Raw genomic sequence first — 24,362 nt, 5'->3', positions numbered from 1 at the left:
TGAGCGGCTCGGCGAAAGAGGAAGTCTGAGGCTCTCCAATGCAAGCCGGCGAGACTTCCACCCAAGACACGCTTAGTACCGCCCCCTCATTTGAATAATATTTCGTCCTGGCAGTATGGACCAAAACTGCCAACATTTTAAATAAATGACTAAAACTGAAAATAAAAACATATATAAAAAAATATAATATATTTTTTTATACAAATGTATTTATTTATGTATTTATATATTTTTTTGTTTTTATTTCCATATATATATATTCTATTTTTTTCTTCCTAAATTTTTTTTTTTTTTTATATAGACGTTTTTATTTTCACTTTTAGTGATTTATTTATTTTGAATTTGGGCAGTTTTGGTCCTCCATAGCGGGATGCTCACCTTTCCCGCTAGGTACAGCATGTGTGTGTCAGGGTCGTAGAATGGAAAGAGGAACCCTGACGAACCATCCAGGTTTTCCTCTACCAAAGGCACTGACAGGTCGTCCTAAACAACAACGATAAATATTAGTTACATGAAACAAATCTGAATCCCCTACACCGCCCCACCCTTCCTGACACAGCCATAAAAAAATGCTGAAATTAAAACAAATTAAAATGCAGAAAAATACAACGAAGCAAACATGGTAGAAGTACTGCAATAAAACTCAAAAATTAAAGATGGGAAAATAAAGTAAACTAAATGAAGTAGTAAAATAAAACACAGTAAAAGGTGGTAAAATTTAGTACAATAAAAACAATGCAGTAATGTGCTAAAATACAGTAAAATAAAAGTACAGTGTTGTAGAAATGAAATAAAACCACACAAATTAGGTGGAAAGATGGAAATAAAGTGGACTAAAGCAGTACAGTGATTAAAAACTAAAATAAAATCAAGGTGGCAATACAGTAAAACTAAACAGTAAGGTGGTTAAAAAAAAGTCAAAAGTAAAATATAATTACATAAAGTGGTAAGCATAAAAAAAAATTATGATTTTTTTTTTTTAAATATATTGGGTTAAAAAAAGAAAACAAAGTAAGGAGGCAATATAAAATTAAACACTATGCTCATTTAAGTAAAGTCTGATGAAAGTAAACTGATATCAGAATGACGTAAATGTTTTCTAATACATTAAATAGAATGTGAAGACTTCCATGTGCCGGTACACATAAAACATTTTAAAAAAAAGACACTCAGGGAATAAAAAAATCCACTTAATCTCTAATCCTTCACAAAACACCAACCAACAACCACAACACTATATCATGCATTAATATATAATATACACAGTGTTATGTATTGAGATACAAGTTTACAAGATACGTAACCACACTTGCAACTCAAAAGACTCTTATATCAAATCATCTTTCCCATTGAAATGAATGGAAGTGCCATTACATCTACCCCGAAAAATGCACATTAATGCTGCAATCCAATTCATTGTGATGCTCCTTCTGGTGTGCCACCAGGAGGCAGTATAATACTATACAGTCACAAACAATACTTTTATTGCAACCACTTTAGATGCTGTAATATTAGTCATTTCCAAGAGTACCGTTTTATACGTGCGCATGCATTATGTCTGAATTCATGACTTTCGATGCTAACGTTAGCATGTCAATGGCGTTTTGCATCATTTGTTAGCATTAAGATAATCAGACTTTCCCAAAGTTAAAAGCTATGATGTTTTAAATTCATGACATGTAATTCTCTTTGTTGAATGTTTTGACGCGTTGAAACATCTTTGAACTCATTTTTAAAATCGTCCAAATGACAGACAATTTGTAAAACAATGTGGTACTCCCAAATCCTGATCTGTTGGAGTTTGGTATGCTCATCCTTAATTGTGTCCACTAGATGTCAGAGTTGTGTTACTAGAGGATTTCACCTTCTTCTCTGTCTGAGGTGACCTCCTTCAACCATTACATCAACGCACGTGTTCTCAATCAGGCTGCCAATCCCACATTTGTAAACTAAAATTATCCTTGGGTCCCTTGCCCAACAAAAATCTGGATTATTATTGTTATTGGTGTTGTTGTCGTACTGGGCCGGAAGTGACGTCAATCCCTTGGACACGCGGGCAAAAAGGAGGTCAGAGGGAATATAATCTGTAGTTGACACACGTGACAGACGTTCTCGTCATTACAAATGCTCATAAACATCTCTCCTGGACGCCAAATCACACTTTTAGGCATACCGTGACACAAGTCAAATACAACTAAATTGTAAGGTGGTAAAAGAACAAGTAATCAATGTGGTAATATAAAATTACATCATTACATTTTCTCTTTGGGATTATAATCCTGATAATGTATGAGTCTTTTCTTTTAAAAAACAATGTCAAGTGGGTAGGTAAAATAAATAAATAAATAAATAATGTAAAAATGAGTTCAATAAAAAAAAGGTGGTAAGATAAATTGAAATCAAATATAACAAAATATAAAAATTTGGTAGAAAACTAACACAAAAAACAAGTTTAAAAACACGTTCAAAAATATGAAGATACTCAAAAGAAGAATAATCAAATAAATTCCGGTAAAATGAAACAAAGTAAGGTAGCAAATGAAATCATTTATCTATATTCATCACTTCACTTACTTTACACGGAAGCAGGGATTCGATTTGGAACAGAATGGCTACTTGTGAACTTCATGTTTTTAAACTTTATAAAATAAACAAAAAATATTCTTAAAAAATTTAAAAATGCAAAGCTGGAGTGACTTAGATTTCTAATGAAGGCTATAGCACCCCCATAGCCCCAATGTAGCAGCGTTTCTGTTGAACCCATCATTTTTAGCCGCTTACCAGATCCCAAAGTGCGATCTGTCTCTCGTTCCATCTGGACGTTCCTGAGGTGAGCAGCTTGTTGACATTGTCTAGAATCAACACCTTGCTGGCCTTGTGCGTCTTGCAGTTGGCTTCCTGGCAAGCGGCACAACACACAGGCACTTAACTCATTTGCTCCCAAAACCGTATATATGCGTTCTATTTTAAATGTTTGAAGTGTCCCAAAGATGCATTCATACGTTTTTTTAAATATTTTTTTATGCCAGAGCAAAGAACGGTTGAAGAAACGGTAGTTATTACACAAACGGCCAGCAGGTAGCAGCAGAGGATAAGAGATCAACCAGGGCCATGTTGAAAAAAGCTCATTTACCAACTGTTTTCAACAGATTTGTGAATAATGATGACATTTAGCTACATTCTAATGCTAATTGCTGCAAAACGGAAACAGATAGAAATGTACTTTTTTTTTTCCTGATGAAAAATTTTGAAATAATAATAATAAAAAAATAATCGCCTGACACCCCCTTTTTTTATACACATATATATATATATATATATATATATATTTACTTATTTTTTAAAGAAAAGATTATTAAAAATTAAAAAACATATTAAAAAAAAAAAAAAGAAAAGAAGAAAAGATGATTAAAAATGAGGGGCGCAGGTGATTAAAAATTTTCGTAATTAATCGCACGACTTCACTAGTTAACACGATAAATCACAAATTGTATATCTGTTCTAAATGTACATTTTTTTTTAGGTTTTCATACTCTTGTTAACAAAAGGGAAAAAAACTGTTTAACTAATAGAAATAGTTCAATTTTTTTTTAGGTCTATAGACGTCAATGACAGTAAATGAGTTGAATCAAACATTGGGATGAAGTAGAAGACCATTCCTTACGCAACAAAAATATAAACGCAACACTTGTTTTTGCTCCCATTTTTTTAAGATGTACTCAAAAATTGAAAACTTCTTCAACATACACAATATCACCTTTTCTCTCAAATATTTTTCACAAACCTGTCTATATCTGTGATAGTGAGCACTTCTACTTTGCCGAGATCCATCCCACCTCGCATTAGACACCATGATTAGTGCACAGGTGTGCCTTAGTCTGCCCACAATAAAAGGCCACTCTGAAAGGTGCAGTTTTGTTTTATTTATTTGGTTGAGACCTCAGAAAACCAGTGGCCTTTTATTGTGTGCAGTCTAAGACACACCTGTGCACTAATCATGGTGTCTAATCAGCATCTTGATATGGCACACCTGTGAGGTGGGATGTATCATCTCGGCAAAGGAGATGTGCTCACTAATCACAGATTTATGAACAGTATTTGAGAATGTGGAAAAACTTTTAAGATCTTTGAGTTCATGTCATTAAAAATGGGAGCAAAAACAAAAGTGTTGCATTTAAATTTTTGCTGCGTGTATCTTCTGAGCTACCTTTGCAGATAAAAAAAAAGTCATTTTCACACTGCACTTAGCAGGTTTATTAAGGTGCAGGGACCACAGAATGGAGTGTTGGTAGGCGGTGCAGTGTCATGAATTAAAAAAGTTATATTCAAGAGCGGTATCGCCCAACCAATAGGAGAGTCTACTTCTCGTTGAAACCACTGGCAAAAGTCTCCAAATAAGATTCCAAGGTTACCTGCAGCAGGGTCCCCGAGCGCGGCTCCATGAGCCGCACCTTCCGGTCCTTGCACGTTGTTGCCATGAGGCTGGCGTCCGTGTTGAAGGACATGGACAGCACCACGTCCGTGTGCTGGCTGATGGTCCGCACAGGATTCTTGATCACCTGCTCCGGACAGTCCAGGTTCCAGATCATCACCTGGAGGCGGGAGGAGAGAAGAGGACGTATGAAGCATGGAAAAACAGCTAAACCTGTGTTTAGTTTTTTTTTTTAGACCATGATTTTGAATGGGATACTTTGGAGTCAGCCAGCTCACTCAAACATCTTTATGCGGTTAGAAAAAAATACAAGCAAATGTGTTATTTTGATAAAACACAAAGAATCAGTCTGCATTGGTGGATTACTAAACATATTTTCCAAGACCTGTTGAGCTGCATTGTGATACGCTTCAGTGCTTCCTAAAAGTATTTGACACAGATGGTAGCGCGATAGCTCGTTACCTTGTAGTCGTACGCCGTGCTGAAGAGGATGTCTTTGGCGGTGGGGTGCCACTCGATGAGGCCCACCCGGCGGCTGTGGCCCTGTAGCTCCTTCCAAGCTACCGTCATGTTCTTGAACAGGCCGTGGGGGGGGATCTCCCACACCTTCACCTGGAGATGCATATGAGTTCAGTCAGATTTCGTTCATAATTCTCTGCCCAGCCTCCCCAGTTGAGATGCATGATTGACGTCTATAATAAAGCCATAATAAAGACTGTGGAGTTTTTACACTTCCTACTTAAGATTTTTAGGATTTATTTTAGAATTTAGTATCAACAAGTATTTTGTTTTTAGTATGCATATCAAAAGTCTACACACCCCTGTTTAACTCATTCACTGCCATTGACGGTTATAGACGTCAAAAATTCATTTGAACTATTTCTATTAGTTTAACATTTTTTTCCACAAGAGTATGAAAACCTAGAACTTTTTTTTATTGTACATTTAGAACAGATATAACATTTATGATTAATCGTGCGTTAACTAGTGAAGTCATGCGATTAATTACGATTACAATTTTTAATCGCCTGACGCCCCTCATTTTTAATAATCTTTTCTCTTTTTTTCATCGCGTCAGGCGATTACATTTTTTAATTGTAATTAATTGCATGACTTCAATAGTTAACTCACGATTAATCACAAATTTGATATTTGTTGTAAATGTACAATACATTTTTCTAGGTTTTCATACTCTTGTTAACAAAAGTGGGGTGGAAAAGTTAAACTAATAGAAATAGTTCAAATGAATTTTTGACGTCTATAGCCGTCAATGGCAGTGAATGAGTTAAATGCCAGGTTTCTGCGTTATGAAAAATAAAATAAGTTCAAATAAAGTTCAGCTTTTTAGGCTTTTCCTGACTTTTTTTGCTTTCCAGCAAACCCCCTAAAGTTTGTTTATTTTTACTACATTTGTCAACCAGCGAAGTGCAAACGTCACTAGTACCAAGGAGGTAAAGCTCGATGATTTGTTCCTGAGGAATGTGTGGGATGACTCCTGGTTTCTCTTTAAGCCTTTTGTGAGGCACCAGAAAATTATCTTGCCTCTACTCCCTCGTATTCAAGGGAATGACGCCTCAGCAGAGCACGTATTCTGTGTGCATGAGCGTGTGCGTGTGTTTCCAAACCGTGGCGTCCTCGGAGCAGGAGGCGATGCGGTAGTCGTCGAACGGATTCCATTTGACGTCCAGCACGTTTCCCCTGTGGCCCGACACTCGCGGGTGGTGAGGGTCCACTTTACCCGTCTGAGGAGTAAATATATTGTAAAAAAAGTAACAAAGTACAAGTCCATTTCAAATGACTAGTACTTGCTGTCTTTTTGGTCCGCTATGCCATAAATAGTCTATGATTTTCATTTAATGTAATCCTATAACATATCTCATACTTGTATTTTGGGTATTTTAAATATCAAATATAACGGGCATGTTTAAATCAGTGTAAGGAGGAATATGAAGGTAAAGGTAATAATAAATATTGTTTAAAAAGGGAATACATTCAAACAAAATACACATTTTATTATTTAAACCAATGTATATGCTCGGCTTCTGTTTATGCATGTAGGCTATTTCCTCTGCTGTAGATATTAAAGGTACAGTAAACATTTTCCGGCTTGTGATGACGCAACGCAAATGTCCAGTATGGCATTTTTTTTGGTATGAACACTCACATGATGGACAGAGAGGACCAGGAAGGCCCCGCCCCCTGCACATTCAGTGATGACGGCGATGAAGCGAGGGTTGACGGCGCAGAAGTTGTTGTCCTGGACGCTGCGCGTGATGGGTACGCCGTCGAAGCAGCTCTCTTTGGGGGCCGCCTTGCCGAACACGTGCCGGAACTTGGAGCTGCGGTACTGAGGACGCCATGACATCTGACAACAAGAGGGAAGACAAGAAAATTCTTCACAACTTTAACACCTTCACCAAAGAGATACAAAAAAAACAACCTGAAAACAATTGAACAATTGTATCTATCATTTAATCCAAAATGTTGTGCTTTGTGAATTTTTAATTTGTCTCACTCTGTACTGTCGGTAACTTTGTGTTCTTTTGCTGCTGCCTGTTTTGGCCAGGTCTCTTTTGAAAAATAGGTTTTTAATCTCAACGGGACCAACCTGGTTAAATAATGGTTACCAGTAAGTAAAAATATTTTAAAAAACTGGATTATATATTTGAAATTTGGCAACAACAGCAAAAAGTAAATGTTTTTATTTTATTTAAAGGATTGTTTTCTGAATATTGAATATATTTTCTTATTTTCAATACCCAGAAAAACTTTTAAATTATTATGATTATTAGTAGTCCTAGTAGTAGTAGATGTAATAGTTGTAGTATTTGTAGTAGCAGTACTAGTAGTGGTAGGAAAAATTTATATAATAGTAGTAGGACACAAATAGTAGTTAGAGAAGTAGTATTACTACTAGTTATAGAATTAGTAATAGTAGTACTAGAATAGTAGTTGCACTGTAGAAGGAGTAGTAGTAAGAGTAGTATAACTAGTAATTGTAGGCACACTAGAAATAGTAATAGAATTAGGCAAAGTAATAGTAATATTAGTGCTCGGATTACCAATAGCCATAATTTAGTAGTACAAGTAATAGTGGTTATAATTGCAATATTAGTACTAGTAGTGGTATTAGTATTAGTAGTAGTTGTAGTATTATAAATTGTAAAAATGGAGGAGTAATATTAGAAACAGTAGTATGTAGTAGTAATGGGAATAGTAGTTGTAGTAGTCATATTTTTATTAGAAGCAGTAGCAGTTGTAGTCATTGTCGTAGAAACAGAAACAGAAACAGAAACAGAAATACTAGTACCAGCAGTAGTAGTAGATCTCTGCCAAGATGACTGCAGCGTAATCAGACAGATGCAATGTTTTTGATTAACCACTACAATGGCACGCTAGCTGTGTGGTGTTCCACAGGGTAGCGTTTAGGGTCCCACTTCCTTGCTATGTTTTTCCAACTCTTATTAACACAAAACCACAACCTATTCAATGACTTTTTCCATTTTGATATATTCTCCAGTCCAGTATGACAAACTCAAACACAGCTGATTGTTAAACCGTAATTTGGGGGGTTATGAAGACAATTGTGTTTCTAATCATCAAACATCAGTGGCATCCTTCATCCTCTCTATTGTTTCATAGGACAATCTTTGTTTGTTTTTTATCCCATCAGTCAGACAAAGTTAATGCAGTCAAAGGCGAATCATGACAAGACATTTCCAAGAACAGAGATACAGATTTTTGAGTGACCTCCCCCTCCAGATAGTCGATGCATATGTCATTATGGCGTGAGAAAAGTGAGTCTGCTCCACTGAGACCAAGGCTAGCCAGTCAGCATGTCTGCTTGGCTACTCCGCCTGCCTGCTTGCCTGCTGCCTCCAAGCATGCTCATTACTTATAAATAAAGGGTGGAGGAGTTTGACGGACAAGACGTTGCGACTGAGCAGCTGCTTACATGGAAACTTAAGTCTTGACAGGGAGAAACCTGTCAAAACATCCGACTGCCTCCAAGTCACCTTAAGCACTTCCTGTGCTGTCAATCCATGACTTTGAAACCTTCGGAACTTACAATACGCAAATCAGCACTTGATGTATTAGTTTACTGATCACAACCGTCATTTTGACATGAACGAGCAAAAAAGTATCACTTTTTGTAAATATCATTATCTCATTCCGGTGATTTTGAGTGTAGAGATGATACCCAGAGACAGGCTAGTGTACCAGGAGGGTGCAAGCACAAGGGGGCAACAACCCAGAAGAAGGTCCACAATCTGATCCTTTGTCTCCCAGTACAATGTTGAATAGTAGGAGACACCAGCAGAAAAAAAACAGTACACCAAGTGAAGGCCATAGGAGGGTACTGAGCAGGCTATAGCTCGAGGAAGGCCAAAACCCAGCAGTGGGGCCATTATCTACTCCTTTGTCTACCACAGTTTCAAAAGCATGAAGGAGATACCAAATTACGCCAGGAATTGGCCATAGGAGGTCAACAGCCCAGCAACAGGATCACCATTTACTCCTTCGTTTTACAGTACCAGTGCCAAGAGCAAAGAGGAGATACCAAGTTCACCCGACGGTGGTCAGAAGAGCGCAAGAACTCATCCGTTCCGTTTTCCCTCAGCAGTGTGAAGAGTGTGGAAGAGATACCAGGAGATAGACTGGGTGGCGGTAGGAGGGAGGTAACCAACGTAGGAGATACCAGGAGACAGTCAGTACACCAACGGGTGGTCTTAGGCCCTAAGACGAGGCTACCAAGCAGCCTTGGCCTACCAAGCAGCAAGACAATCTGCCCCCGAGTCAACCAGTCTTGTGTCGGGAGCAAAGGAGGTACAAATCAACCCTATCGACCCTAACTCTAACCCTTCTGGTCTCACAGTGTCAAGAATGTGGAAGGGACCAACAGGAGATGGGGCAGTACACCAGAAGAGATGCAAGCCAACCCAGCAGCAGGACCACGATCGAGACATACCAAGAACCAGGCCGGTATGCCAGGAGATGGTCAGAGGAAGACAAAAACTCAACAGCAGGACTGCTACTGTCTCACAGCACAGTGTCAAGAACGTGGAAGAGATTCCAAGAAACAGGCCAGTAGACCAAAGAGTTTTTAAGTGCGAAGACGAAAAATCGAATGATTCAGAAGCTCTACAGTCGATGAAGTTAAATGTGAGACTTACAGTTCAAATTATGAGTGCCACAAAAAGTAAGAACGAGAACAGCGACGCGCCACGTCTCAGTTTACACTCTTCTTTATCTCCTTTCGCCCTCAGGCCGCCACCGAAAAAGCTGGAATGTCTCCCCTCTATGCGGAGGAGATTCGTTAAGCCTCCCAGGTAAAAAGCGATCCTGGCCGTTACCAGGTACTGAGTCAAATGGAGTGATAGTTTTGTTTACACCCATTCCTGAATGTGAGTATCAACATACTGGACTTTCCTTTGTGGAGGTAAACAAGCCGTCTATTGTAAAAAGAGACGCCACCTGCTCCGCTCCACAATAAAAACCAACACCATTATTTGAATATGGCCAAGGGTCAATCAGCACTAGTGACTCCACTCCTTTTTTCGACTGCGTCACTAAAGCGTGCCCTGACAGAGGTTTGTTTACACTTCGCTACGCAAGATAATCCCTGGCAGCATTTGGGTCGATCCACTAGCAGCCAGGTCTTTATGCTGAGATGCTGCCAAGGTAGAATGCCAAGACGCTTCTTGGCACGTCCAACTGGCATCACATTAATCGGCCCTTCCAACACTTGTGTTGTGTTGATTGACATGAAATAAAGAGGAGGGGGCACCGGGAAATGTTTTTAGGACCACATAAGTATAGAATTTTATCAAAGAGACAGGTGCTCCAGCTGGTCATTGTGGCCACCACATGATACACAATTGTAACTGCAACTGTTCTTATAAAAAGGAAGAGACAGAACAGTGGTAGAAGTCGAATAAGAAATATTTTCAGAATTTCTAGCACCCTGGCACGGAATGGGGGTTTATTAGTCAACCGAGCAGATTTCCATGTTATTTCATGCAAACAGCATTGGCACGGAATGGGGGCAACTTGATTTTGTGTTGTTGCTTTGTATAAATGGCACTGAAACAAAATAGGAGGAAAGAAGTTGCACGGCCATTTTTCGACTTTTGTTTGTGTTGCTGTTCTTTATTAACCTTTCTCTGCAAGATCAATTCTCGCGGTATTTGTGAGTTCACAAACTCCAGAGAATACATCTTGTACCGAGCTCGTTGATTTCCACCGATCCGAACCAGGTCAATCGTGTTTGGGCCGTGATATGCAGCTGTGACGAAACCAGGAAGCGCCGACGCCGGGGGAAACAATCAAACCCAACATGGACGAATGGACGTTGCAATTCATTCCGTTTCCTTGTGAGGGGCGCTTTGTGCATTTTTAACTGTTTGTGCTTCCCTCCCCCCACTTCGACGACAACGAAGAAGACATTTTCATCGGTGGCCGTGATTGGTCAAAACAAACATGCAAGATGCCGCATCGTCCAATCAGCTCGAAGTCTTGCACAGAATGCAGTCCCAGATTGATATTGTGGAGAATTCCCTTGAGTGAATCACAATTTTCAATCTGGCTATTGCCAGGTTAGTTCTTTAGGAACTGACACAGAATTGAGGTAACGAGTCAACCAAGCAATATTCTAGCTTTTTAAAAAAAACATTTTTTTTAATTGCTGCTTTGTAAAAATGGCACCATGATGGCAACGGGTCGGAGAATCAACCCAGCAGATTTCTGACTTTTCTTCAGTGTTGGTTCCTTATAAGGAACACAGACGCAAGGAGACAAAGCGACCTGGCAATTTTCCCCCTTTTTTTTTTTTTTCATGCGTTGCTTTATTATAAAAAGGCATGACATCGAAAAGTCAAATTTACGGTTTCTACGACGGTGTAATTAGTCAAGTAGTCAAAAAAAATGTGTTTCATTGTTCATCACTGTCACGGAATGGGAACTGCAAATTTCTGGCTTTTTTTAAATTCCCCACTGTTCCGTATGACAAAAAAAAAAGAAGAAGTAATATGGGGATTCAGTCGGCCCGTCCAATATTTTTTTTATGCTGTTCTGTATAAACGGTTCTGACAAAAAAAAGTTGGCAAAATTTGTACATAATGTCCCCAAACTGTTAATTTCCATCTTTTATAGATGATACTGTAACAACCCTTTCTCAAATGATTGCATTTGTAATGTAAATAAACAGCCCAATTTTTTCTTCTTCTTTTCCATTCAAACCTAAACACACTATAGAGAGCAAAACCAAGATGGCATCTTAAAAAGCAGGTGGTAATGAGGCAATAGAAGCTGGCATCTTGCAGTCTCAGCGGTGGGCGGGCGGGCAGCACGTCTGAGATCCCGCATGACGAAAAACACCAAGGTGGCTATTTTTACACGCGTCTCCTCGCTGATCAAAAAAAAATAAAATAAAAAATCCTTGATGTATTCATTTATGCCAGTACGTTTTTGACCACGCCCGGCTCAGACAGCAAAGAAGAAAAGGACTGTGCAGCACATCTGCATCTGTACTTTAACGCTGCAGTATATAGAGCATACCGTACCGCATTTAAAGCAAGTCATAATCTAGTACACAGGCGGCCACTCCTCTCTTGGCCAAACAGTCGCGGGGAGTTCAAAGTTTACATGAGATGTCAACACCGCGCTGACTCGGGCGGCGCCGCGCGCCGCGAAGCACGCTACCAATCCGCTAAGCCACATCAATAACTCGAATCCAATTGTCAGCCACGAATCGCCATCCAAACAATGGTGACCTTGTGCAGCCTTTAATCTGAAAAGCCAACTTCCGTCTTTGTCCTTTCACCTTGTGTCTGTTTAATTCCCCAAGACGAGGAATGTATAGCAGTTAAACATTCTCGAGCAATTTACTAAAAATGCAGTCGGACAAATCAACTATAGATCTATATCTATATCAATCCTCTTATCCGTGTGTGTTTGAGAGGTCACATGCGCATTGACAGCCTCACCTGTACATCCAAGATGATTGGAGGTCACGATGAGATTAACTCATTCGCTCGCAGCCATTTTCACTGAAGCAACCTCCTTCGCTCCCGGCTGTTTTACTGCATTTTGACTGATTTGGCAAGGCCCACAGAAATATTGTGTTCTATTTGCTATAAAAACATGGAACCTACCCAAAAAGAAAGATTAGAGACTCTTCTTTCATCAGGAAAAAAATAATATTTGTGTCTGCTTGTGTTTTGCAGCAATTAGCATTAGCGAGAATAAAACCTACAACATTCCAATTTGCGTTTTTCACAGAAGCTTGCAGTTGTGAAGGTTTGGTCATAAATGAATAACTGGTGGCGCCCAACTTTATCCATGATCAGATAAGTCCTTTTTACAAGCGGACGGTGAAGAGAACACATTGAGAGATGTAATGATTAACACGTACAGGAGTGCGCGCCGAGAGCGGGGTGATTGGCAGATAGATGTGTTTTATGATGTCTGGAACGGATTACTCAACTGCAGATTGGGAACACGACAGTTGTTTGTGTTTAATATATGTCAAGTAAAATTTTTTATTTAATTAAACAAAACAAAAAAGAATGAATTATTGATTATTTTTTTTTTTAGAAAATGTGGAATTCTGGGAAAAGTAACTTTTGGAAAATGTAACATAATTTTGTGATTCTTTTGAAGTTGCAATGGGTTGACGCAATGGAGAAAAGAATGTGATGTAAAAGGCCCTGCTAGCTTAATTCCAACATACAATGGAAAACACCATTGACATGCTAACGATTAGCATCGATCATAGCAGTTTAAAACCTTTATGCAATAGGCACATGCATATACTTTGTCCTCTATGAGAAATTACCAATAGGGTCTTGAGTCAGTCATGTACAGCCCACTTAACTTAATGCTAGCAAACATTGACATGGTAACGGTTAGCGGAGGAGGAGTAAGACATTTAGACAGACAAAAATAAAAATGACCAATTTTACAGCATCCTAATGAATAGGGATGTTTGATACCACTCATTATCAGACCGATTCCTGTATGAGTATTCACTCTTGAGTACTCACCAATACCACTAGTACTTATGATACCTAAAATTAAATGACAGATAATTGTGATAAAGACCTTTCTGTCTTTATGATACACATGATGATTCATTAATGTGTCAAACGGTCGCATTGTAACACCAACTACTGGCAAGGAAGACTTAATCCATGTCAAATTTGTGTATTTGCTTTAAGTATTGGCAGCTGGTATAGGTATCCTTCACGAGTAGCCGATAGCTTGAAATAAGGCCGGTATCAGCCCAATAGTGGTATATCTGGTACCGGCACTCGACCATCTACTGAGTAGTAGTGGAAAAAAAGTCTATTCTTTGTTTGTGTCTGCATAACTGTATTATACTGCCCCCGGTGGCCAATGTGAGAACATAAGAGGAAGCAGCACAATAAAGTGAATTGCAGCATTAAATCCCGATGAACAAACTGTTTACTTCTTTACACTCAATGTAATTATACTATAATTGTTAATTATAATTAATTGTAAAAAGAAGCCCGCGTGCTAAACATTAGCAACCGTGCTGCCCCATTTCGAAAGTCATTTCATAAATATGTTCAAATGCAAGGCATCAAGTCACATTTAATTTGCATTATTTGTAACGTGGGCGGAAGCTGGAGTATGCAAGCACATGCAAAATCCACTGAGATTCAAACCCCAGAACCTCAGACCTCTGAGGCCACAACAAAAAGGTCCATAAAATGTCCCAATCCAAGCCACGAGACCGTAGCGGCTCAAGACCACCGATGATGTCATTGTCATCAGGGCGAAGAAGTGTGCCGGCAGGGATCACTTTTGAGGACTACACAACCCAAGTTGGCACCACACAATTGCGTTTCATCTTCTCTGGAGTTTTACTCCAGGGGAAAAAGTGCAGCTGTGGACTCGGCAGCCAGTAGAGTAAAAAGATCAATAAGCCAACGCCAGATTCCACACAGTGACCTGTCACACCAGGACATGAAAGCACTCGCTCGGGGAGGGAGAATGAGACTCACCCTGACTGGAGGAGGGGGACCGCGGGGTGGGGTGGGGGCTCAGCGGGAACGGGTCCTTGAGGGACGATCTGTTATGTCTCCGGGGCAAAGCGGATCGGCACGGGGGAAAAGAAACATTGACTTTATCTCCACTACATCCACCACCGACGCCGCATTTACACACACTCGGCGTGAAGGCAAATGCGTGTGTGAACAAGCACAGGGAAGACGAGTGTGTACACTCCCTTGGAGAGAGAGAGAGAGGAGGGAGGGGGTAGAGAAAAAAAAAAAAAAAAGAAACAGGTCTTGAAGCTCTTTGTATATTAAAGTCATAATGTTATAGGAAATGCATTGTAATAATAATGAAGTAATCGCAATACTATGGGACTAAAGTAATACTTCCATAAGAATAAAGTCGTCCTACTACAGTAATTAAGCCATTATGCTCCTGAATAAAGATGTTATACTAGGGGAACAAAGTTGGAATATAATAGGAATTAATTTGTAAACAAATGAGAACAAAGTTGTTATAATACAGTTATAAAGTTGTAACAATACAGGAATAAGGCCGTAATACCAGAGGAATAAAGTTGTAATAATATGGGAATGGAGCTGTAATATTATGGGAATAAAGTCATACTACGACAAGAAAAAAAAAATAATGCTATGGGAATAAATTTGTAATAATAGTGGAATAAAGTTGTTATAATTGAATAATAGAATACTGCAAAAATAAAGTTGCAATAATAAGGGAATAAAATTGTAAGACTACGAAGGGAACATTTATATTTATGGGAATAAAGTTGTAATAGTGCAGTATTTAATTGTACCGTTTATAGAATAAAATTGTAATACTATGGGAATTAAGTCTTAACACTACGGGAATACATTTGTAACTACAGGAATAAAGTCTTAGTATTAAATTGTGAAACTAAGGAAAAAGCCTTAATCCGACAGCAATAAACTTTTAAAACTATGAGAATAAAGTCCCAATATTACAAAAATAAAATAATAAAAAATATGATTAAAAGAATACAAAAATAATACAGGAATATATAACAATAATACATTTTAAATAATACAGGAATAAAGTTGTAACCTCGCAGGGAAAGAAAAAAAAACTTAATACAATCTGAATAATAAATCAGAATAGGGAAATAACCTTAATACTAGAAGAATGAAGCAATAGTAAAGGAATTACGGTAAGTCACAATATTACAGCATCATAAAGTTTTATACTCCGAACATAAAGTCAAGAAAGTCACAAAAACAAAGTCGTAATATGAAACAAAAAGTCGGCATGTTACGAGCATCAAGTCATAATAATGCAACGACTGTAATGTTGTACCATAAGGATAGAATCATAATAATACGGGAATAAAGTCATATTGTTGTGGGGATAAAAATTTTTTTTTATTCTTTTAATACTATAAAGTTATTATCATAACAAGCCTATCTCCCTTCAATTTGTACTATTAGTTCCAGTGTCTTTGCAGAGTCCCAAACGGTCACTCGCCTGTCCACAAAGCCAGAGGTTACGCAAGAGGCCATTCGACCACAGAGTGGACAAAGCCAGCTGATTGGTCCATATGTGGACAGCACACAAAATTACAAATCAGGTGGCCTTCACACGGTCAAACAAGGGAGGAGCGCAGAGGGCTGATCAATAGCTGTTCCGCTAAACTCAACCGCAGTAGTGGAAATCTGAACATTATGGATTACATATCAATTATTGGAAAATAGACATGCTGCACAACCCATAGCAGATAACAAAGTCCAACGGTCACTCCAGATAAACACTTGTCGGGCCTTAAAAAAAGAGAGGGGGGGGGGGGAATCTCTTGTGAATTGTGAAATCAGTTGTAAGTTTTTTTATGGTAATAAAGTTTTAATATCAAAAGAATATTACAAAAACAAAGTTCTAATATTCCGGGAGCGAAGTCATATTCTGGGAATAAAGTCATTTTATCGGAATAAAGTTGTAATCGTGCCAGGAAGTAGCCTGCTAGCTAACAAACAATTACAACTTTTCATAATATTTTTCACTTTCATTTCACGAATGTGTTATTTTTAGGCCGTTTAGTCACAATGGAATGGTTCCTCCCGTCCATGGTTTAAAAAAAAAAAAATGGTACTGCCCTTTTCCCACTTTTTTCAGAGAAATATCTTGACACTTTTTTTTGCTTTTGATTCGCAGCTCGCTAGCTAGCGTGGTTAAGCACGGTGCGGAGCTGCTCCCCAACCACTGGGCATATGAATATATAATAAACTAAATATTTATATCTGCAACGTTATTTGCACCATCGAGTACTGTTTTAACGTTGACTTTTGAGATCCGCACTATAAAAGTTTTTTGTCGTCTTTATTTTTTCCAATTTAGCGTTTCTATACAACGCATTCAGACATATTTCCGGTATCATTTTTATACTTAAATTGATATCATGATATATATATATATATATATATATATACACAGTATAGGCATACCGTTGCCGTAAAGGGAGCCAGTTTATACAGCGATATGATTTTTAGGCTATAGGCTATTGCCCTGGCCTAACATTGACTGCGACAAAGGCAACAAAAAGCAGGTGTTTTCCAGTCAAAATACAGTCAGACGGCTAATCACAAGCGACAAACGCCGGGCCGTCGGAAGGTCAGCATCAAAAGACTAAAAGCGCTTGTGTTCTCACAGAACCGAGATAGCTAACTAGCTCTTGTGTTTTTCACAGATGCTAGCTGGCTATTAGCTTAAGTAGCTCTTGTGTTGTATCCCGCTATTAGTCCACAGAGCATCGCTTTGATTTGCTAGCCCTTGCCCTGTCCTTATAGTCTATTAGCCTCCACTCACACATACAAACACAAGCACTTTAGCACTTAGTCAAATGTAAGGAAATAGTTTGCTGGTAATGTCTTTTAAAACAAACAGATTACTGTATTATATAACAAAATTTCTGTTACAATGGTTTCCGCATTAGCTACTTCCCTTTTTAATCCTGAAGCAGAGAGAGAAGAAAAGGTATTAATGAAATAGTGGAAATCCATATTTATTTGTCTTCATTGTCTTCAGACGATTAGGCAGGTGTTGAGATGGACTGGAGTGTAAAATATGCATTCTGAAAGAGGAGGTTTGCTTCCAATACCAGCTCAATGGCAAAAAGAACAAATACAGCATTCGCAAAGTGACGTTTGTCCATTCGTATGTTAGCAGGCTACTTTCTGGTTCACAAAGGATGACAGGGCTGTACCATTTTTTTTTTTTAATCCTGGTGCAGAGGGAACAAACCACTCTTGAGAAAAAGTAAAGTGTTTAAACGTCCGTCGATATGAAAGTTAGCGCGTCACTGAAGATGACGCAAGACAACGGGACCATGACGATTTGTTGTTGGCTGCTTTGTGGGTAATATTTTCAGATTTTTAGGCGGCTAAAGTATTTCCAATTTCACTCAAATGTCAAAAAGTGTAGGAATAAAATCCTCTAACAAAAGAGAAAAAACAGACTGACATATGTTTGTTTTTCTCTCTGTATGTTAGTTCTCTCTGGTTCACGGTTTGGAGGATGCTATTTTGGATCCTGGGGCCGGAGGTGGGGGACAGAACATTGTGCCTCCAACAACTAAAGTTGAACAGTTTCCACAGACGTGACGCCACTACGCGAACACAGTAGTCCACTTGATCGCCAAAGAATTACAGACTTGAAATAAAAGGCTCTATTTCATCATTTTGACGGCTAAAGTACAGCATGTCAGCGTGATCTCACCACCGGCCCGCCCCCACGCCGGTTACGTACGCTTGACGTGCCCGTGCAGGGCGGGCCATTCCATTGGCACCCGCGAATACCTCAACGCATACGCGGTGTGATCTCACCGCATGGCTAACACGTTAGCAGCCAACTAACAGCCAACAGCTCACTGGATCCACATCACAGGAAACTAGTGGATACGCTAGTTTTTTTTTTTTGTTCATGAATGATGTCAAGCATTTTTTTTTAATGACTACATGCCAGAAGAATGGAACGTCAGGTTGTTTCTAGCTTTTGTGTTTTTTCAAAAGAAAGTGGGGGGGAAGAAGATTTTTAAAAAGCGGTACTCGTTACTATGACGACTGGGGACATAGGAAAATATGGTGTTTTGTTTGTTTGTTTACCAGCCGGGTCAAGTACTAACAAAAATGCTCAAGTTTCATTTTTTATATATAAATATATATATATATTTTTTTTTTAAACCAGCAAAAGGAAAAAATACCCATGTAAATTTCTGTAAAGTTCATGCTAATCAATTGCCCCACAACAAGCATCCTTGAATCCACAGAGCAAGCTATAGGCTAGCCATAGCGACCGTCGTCAAGGTGAGTTTCACTTTCCGCGGCTCAAGGGCGGGGGGCCGGGGAGATTATCTTCGCCGGTCTTTACACTGCATTGGGCCAAGATGGTAAACAACACACAGACCGCTAATCAGATCTCCTCCATCAGCTAAACGCATTAATGTCTTGCGATACTCCACGCACAGGAAGTGCCGGCTAGCAGCTGTGCTAATAGCACTTGGAGAGGTAGTGTATGTACTGGCTGGGGAGAATGTCAGTATATACGTATTACATTTATATAATTTTCTGCTTTGCTTCTAAAAATCTCATACCTACTTCTCCATCTTTCCTTCTTTTCCTAATACCTTCCTATCTGCCTTTCTTTGTTCCTTCCCTCTTCCATCTATCATCCTCTACCGTCTTCATTTTGTCCAATATCGGCAATGCTCTAAAATCCGCTTTGTTTTCTACTCAAATATTTTTTCCATTATTTATTCACGCGAATGTACTTGTAAAAGAGAAAAGGTGAATTTAAAAACGAACTAAAACTAAATAGCTAGTATGCTATCAGGAGAAATAAAGCATGTTTTGTTTTTATCATCAACATTGGTTAGCCAAATCGCTAGCTAGCAGCCACATGAGGCACTGTGGGTACTAGCATTAGCCTAGCAACTTAGCAAGTGATTCTTTAGCTGTACATCAGGCATTGAGGTGCCTAATTTTACAATGAAACATTTTCACCATCTAATAGAAAGTGGGCGTTTCTAAAATGCCCAATATTTGATCAGTTAAAAAAAAAAAAGAGTTCCAGGATGACTTCGCATCTTTATTTGACGACATAAACAAAATGAGCCCTGTGACATCTAAAGGAGACTAAAAATGGACATTTGTCTTGCGGTAAAACGAAACATTTGGGTTACTTCTCTGGAATCAGTATAGTGGGCAAACAACCAACCTTTGTTTTTCTCCTTATGAATAATGAATCACACTCCGATGACCCATCTGCTGCTAAACAGCAGGAAAAGTTTAAATAAATAATAATAAGTAGGACGATCAAGTTAAATGCTCATCATATATAGGCCTAATAATAAAACATTTATTTTTCATTAACGGTCCTGGAGCAAGCTGTTTGACTTTACATTTTTTTAGACTTTGTGTAAGGATTTTTCCATAAGAAACAAAATAAATAGTTAAAGTTTGACCTTAACCTGATTAATTTTGTAAAATTTTTAATACCACTGGAGACAGTTGACACATTTTAGTCGCTGTAAAATCAAATGCATGTACTGTAGTGTATATCCAAATTGTTTATTTTTATCCGGCATCTGCTATATATTATTCATATTATATAATTATATATTTTATTATGACCAAATAGAAAACAAAGAAAACATGTATATTTTGCCCCCATGCCACCGTTGTACAGGGCTGCAACTATGATTATTTGAACCACCGATTATTTTATCAATTTTAATTTCCATCTCTTTCAAAAACAAGTCAATATTTCAAATTGACAGCGCAGAAAAGTCACAATTCAGTTATGGGTTTGGTCCCAAACACCCGTCAGAAAAATAGAAATGTCGTCTTCTGAAAAAAACATAATCAGTCTGATTTCATTAAGGACGACAGAAATTTGGAAAATATTTACTGTTGAGAAGCTGAAATTTCAAGTATTTGAAAAAATTTAAGTTTAACAAGATAAATTGATTATCAGAAAAAAAATATTGATTACCACTGCACAGTACAATGAAAATGACGCACCCTCACAAAGAAAATATATATTTTTTAAATAGTTAAGAGAATTGGGGGAAATTATTTTGATGTATCGATTTCTTTGTCTCTGTTGCATCAACACATGATGAATTTATGAATTGCTTTAAAAAAAAAAAACATCCTTCAGATCCTCGGACGTTGAGCATCAAAATGGTGGGCAAAGTTTGTTGTGGCATCAAAAGGATACACAACAAACTTTGCCCACCATTTTGATGCTCAACGTCCGAGGATCTGATCCGATTATGATGCTCTATTCCACTTCCAAAAACCCCAACCCGAACCCCAATGTGAGGCATGGAACTAATCCACACACAAACACACCCACAGCATTTTTATACATTTTTTATTTGAGGTAATCCTCTGGATGTTCGGCCCGCGTGGGAGTAGCAGCAGTTAATCCGCAAACGCTCTGGCGCAGCTGTCATGTTGTGAACGAACTCACGAGCAGCGGTTACGACAAAGATGACATGAGGATGACCAGTGCTAAAATAATAATGGACCTCGGTCAAAATGGAAGATGAAGATAGCATTGTTTGCCATAAAAAAACAAAAAAACATAATCCAGATAAAATTGGGACTTTTATCTTATTATATACGACAAGAAGTAGGCCTACCTTTTTATTTATTTATTAAATTCTCTTTGTTTAGTGTACGAGTTAACGCCAAATGAAGACGGCATTAAACACCTTGAAGAATCTTTTTTCATTGTTGTTCATTATTTGCCAAACTGTTGCTTCAAACTCAGCCGAGGCCCACCCCCCTTTCAAAAAATAAAAGTGCAATATACAGTTGATGATGGAGCGTTGAACGTATATGACTGGGGGGCGTCTATATCGATTGGTTTTCTTTTTCGAGGACCAAAACTGCCAAAATGCAAAAATAAATAAATGGCTAAAAGTTCAAATAAAAACGGGTATAGAAAAATATAATTTTAAAATTAAATTAAAAAAAAAAAACTATAAATAGAAATAACAATAACTCTCTATATATATTTTTTAAATTATATATATATATTTTCTTTTTTTCGTTTATATTTATTTTTGGGAGATTTAATTTTCGAATTATATTTGTTTATGTCCGTTTTTAATTTTCACTTTTAGTCATTTATTTATTTAGAATTTTGGCAGTTTCGTTCCTATTGGACAAAGTGCGAGACTGCCAGGTATGTGTTAACAGCCTGCCACATAACATATCAACGATCATTTTGATGCTCATTTCTCATCTTGAAATTATTGATTCATTATTTATTCCCTGTCTGATTGGGAGACGTCTTGCATTTGTTGGTCTCTGACCCCTCCACCTCCCCACCCACACACTGTAAATGTAACACAGCTTGCTGGCATAACACCTTTGACTCATTTATTGCAATGGGACATGTCTGTACCAGTCTTTCAAAAAAAAATGTCCTGACTCAGAGGTAGTCGAAAATTTGACTAACATGTTCAAACCGATGCCCGTGGTTTACATAAAGGTGACATTTGCGCAGATACAGCAAAATTGGCGCATCGGAGCCGTAACAGAAGAATTGACGTTTGTCGGCCTTTGGCTTCCACATAGAATCGACTTTTAGACTTTTACCAGGCAATCTGCCTTGGCCTCTAACATAAAAACCAGCAAAGGCAGAATACTGACTGACTCCTAAGTCAAGGTACCCCCTCCTTCTCTCAGACACTTTTTTTGTCTTGGTAGGTGCTGCTGTTTTGGTTGGCAACAGAGTTCAAATTGGCCAAAACGCAGCACACGTGTGCAACCCGGCTCCTCCCACCGCCGGCTGTAGCATTAGCATCGGGTCATTAGACGCTCACACCGCTTGGTCTTTTGTTTTTAAGTTTGTTTACAGGGCGCGAGACGAGAGATCGACGACTCACAATGGAGACCCCCAAGCATCTGCCCGACTGGTGGTCGCGCTGAAAACAACAAAACCCCCGCGGGGAGGAGAGAATGGATGTCATGAACACGCAGTCAGTACAAGCTTAGCTAGCAAAGCGGCCCTTCAAATGTAAACAAACAACTTTTCTCATCAAATTGGTCAGTATTTTATAATTAAAACGAAATAATTAAAGACAATTATGAAACAGATGTGTGGATAAATCTGGCAGATAATAAATGTACAAGTGTGTTGATTTCTTAATTTCTGTTCTCAGTTAAATCAGACAGCTGATTGGTCGCAGCTTACGTATCTTTTTTTTTTTTGTACATTGTCATTTTTTTGGTCACATTTCAAAGAAAAATTTGTCCGAAAGAGACAATATCTGCATATTTTTGTTTGTTCATTCGCATATGGCAACTAAGGCTATACACTGTTCTCAAATTTCTCTTTTTTGTTTTTTGACTAATTAGAATGTGGACTCCCACATACTAATGGTTCTGCACCTGCTGATTATCTGATTTTTTTTTAAATCACTTAAAAAATATATATATATTTGAAAAATATTTGTTGATATATATTTGGGTTTTTTTTTCTGTGTGTTTTTCGGAGCACCCGCCCATTCCCGTTTTTTTGTACCAAGGAAATTCTGCGAAAATGTACAAAATAGTGAAATGTAGCTTACCTAGCTAAGCATCCCTAAACCTGTAACATAGAAAACTCATAGAATAATCTAAAACGTTTTTTTTTTTACATTATTATAAATTTTTTGTCAAATTTCAACTAAACCAAATGTCACTAAGGCTATACAGTTACACTATGTTAATGGAAAATCTATCTTTTTTTTTCTTCTTCTTTTTTATAATTATGTGTAGTGGACTATATATTTGTAAAATATTTGTTGATATATATTTGTTTGTTTTTTTCTGTGTGTTTTTCGGAGCACCCGCCCATTCCCGTTTTTCATACCAAGGAAATCCTGTTAAAATGTACAAAACAGTGAAATGTAGCTTACCTAGCTAAGCATCCCTAAACCTGTAACATAGAAAACTCATAGCATCATCTAAAACCAAATGTCACTAAGGCTATACAGTTACACTATGTTAATGGAAAATCTCTTAAAAAAAAAAAAAAAAATATATATATATATATATATATATATATATATATATATATATATATATATATATATATATATATTATAATGTGCAGTGGGCTCCCACATACTAATCGTTCTGCACCTGCGGATTTTGAGATTTTTTTTATCACTTAAAAAATATATATTTGTAAAATATTTGTTGATATATATTTGGTTTTTTTTTTCGTGTTTTTCGGAGGACCTGCCCATTCCCGTTTTTTTTTGTATCAAGGAAGTCCTGTTAAAATTTACAAAATAGTGAAACGTAGCTTACCTAGCTAAGCATCCCTAAAATTGAAAATAAACAGTGTAGCACACGGATGTGAGAGGACCCCATGACTAAACACGCCCATGCATCAAAGACGGGATAAGTCAAGTGCTCTTTCAAACAAAAATGCGACTCACTGTTTTGCCATATTAAAGTACTCACAGTGCTTGAAATAACTTGTCTTCATATTTATTGCTAGTAAAAGTGTCTCCATTCAAAGTTAGCAGGTGCACGTGTCACGGATGTTATGGGCGAAAGTGCTTACGAACACCGGCCGGCCAAGATGTCGTCTTCCCGCACGCCACACGGTCAAGGAGAACTCACCTTTATGACGGTCATGCGGTGGTGAGAACGGACAGCGGTTCTTCCCCCTCCCGCGCAATGGCACCGTGGAAATCGGATTCCCAGTTAGCGCAGAACCGGTGTCGTCATGGTGCTCGGCGGGGCTACACGCTGACGAGTCCGGGAGCTTAAACTGCAGCAGGAGGAGGAGGAGGAGGAGGAAGAGCACGGAGCGGGAAGGAGGGATAAAAGAGCTGGGCGAGGCCTCTCTTGGGATCATTAGTATTAATTATTAA

At 38.3% G+C, this 24,362-nt stretch overlaps 1 protein-coding gene across 6 annotated transcripts in view; it reads right to left on the bottom strand.

The window, feature by feature from the left end:
* The window catches only part of coro2aa (coronin 2Aa), a 28,074-nt gene extending 3,824 nt beyond the window's left edge, over nt 1-24,250 (bottom strand). For 3 of the 6 annotated variants that reach the window (XR_015095720.1, XM_086081732.1, XM_086081736.1), the window contains exons 1-7: nt 24,109-24,250; nt 6,597-6,797; nt 6,058-6,174; nt 4,895-5,044; nt 4,413-4,592; nt 2,782-2,898; nt 379-483 (exon numbers count right to left, since the gene is read on the bottom strand). Coding sequence is in view for 5 of the 6 variants with exons in the window: in XM_086081732.1 (XP_085937858.1) it covers nt 379-483; nt 2,782-2,898; nt 4,413-4,592; nt 4,895-5,044; nt 6,058-6,174; nt 6,597-6,797; nt 24,109-24,123 (885 nt within the window). In the remaining variant the exon portion in view is untranslated. Of the gene's footprint in view, nt 1-378; nt 484-2,781; nt 2,899-4,412; nt 4,593-4,894; nt 5,045-6,057; nt 6,175-6,596; nt 6,798-7,742; nt 7,921-12,417; nt 12,736-14,460; nt 14,642-24,108 lie in introns of those variants that run through there. The other 3 variants (XM_086081733.1, XM_086081734.1, XM_086081735.1) reach the window with 3 other exon arrangements.
* Nucleotides 24,251-24,362: the final 112 nt, after the last annotated feature.

This window comes from Leptonotus elevatus, chromosome 8 (assembly GCF_054856555.1).
Source record: "Leptonotus elevatus isolate MCC_2025b chromosome 8, RoL_Lele_1.0, whole genome shotgun sequence".
Taxonomy (NCBI): Eukaryota; Metazoa; Chordata; class Actinopteri; order Syngnathiformes; family Syngnathidae; genus Leptonotus; species Leptonotus elevatus.
The sequence above is the reverse complement of the archived record's forward strand: the minus strand, read 5'-3'. Positions and strand labels throughout refer to the sequence as shown.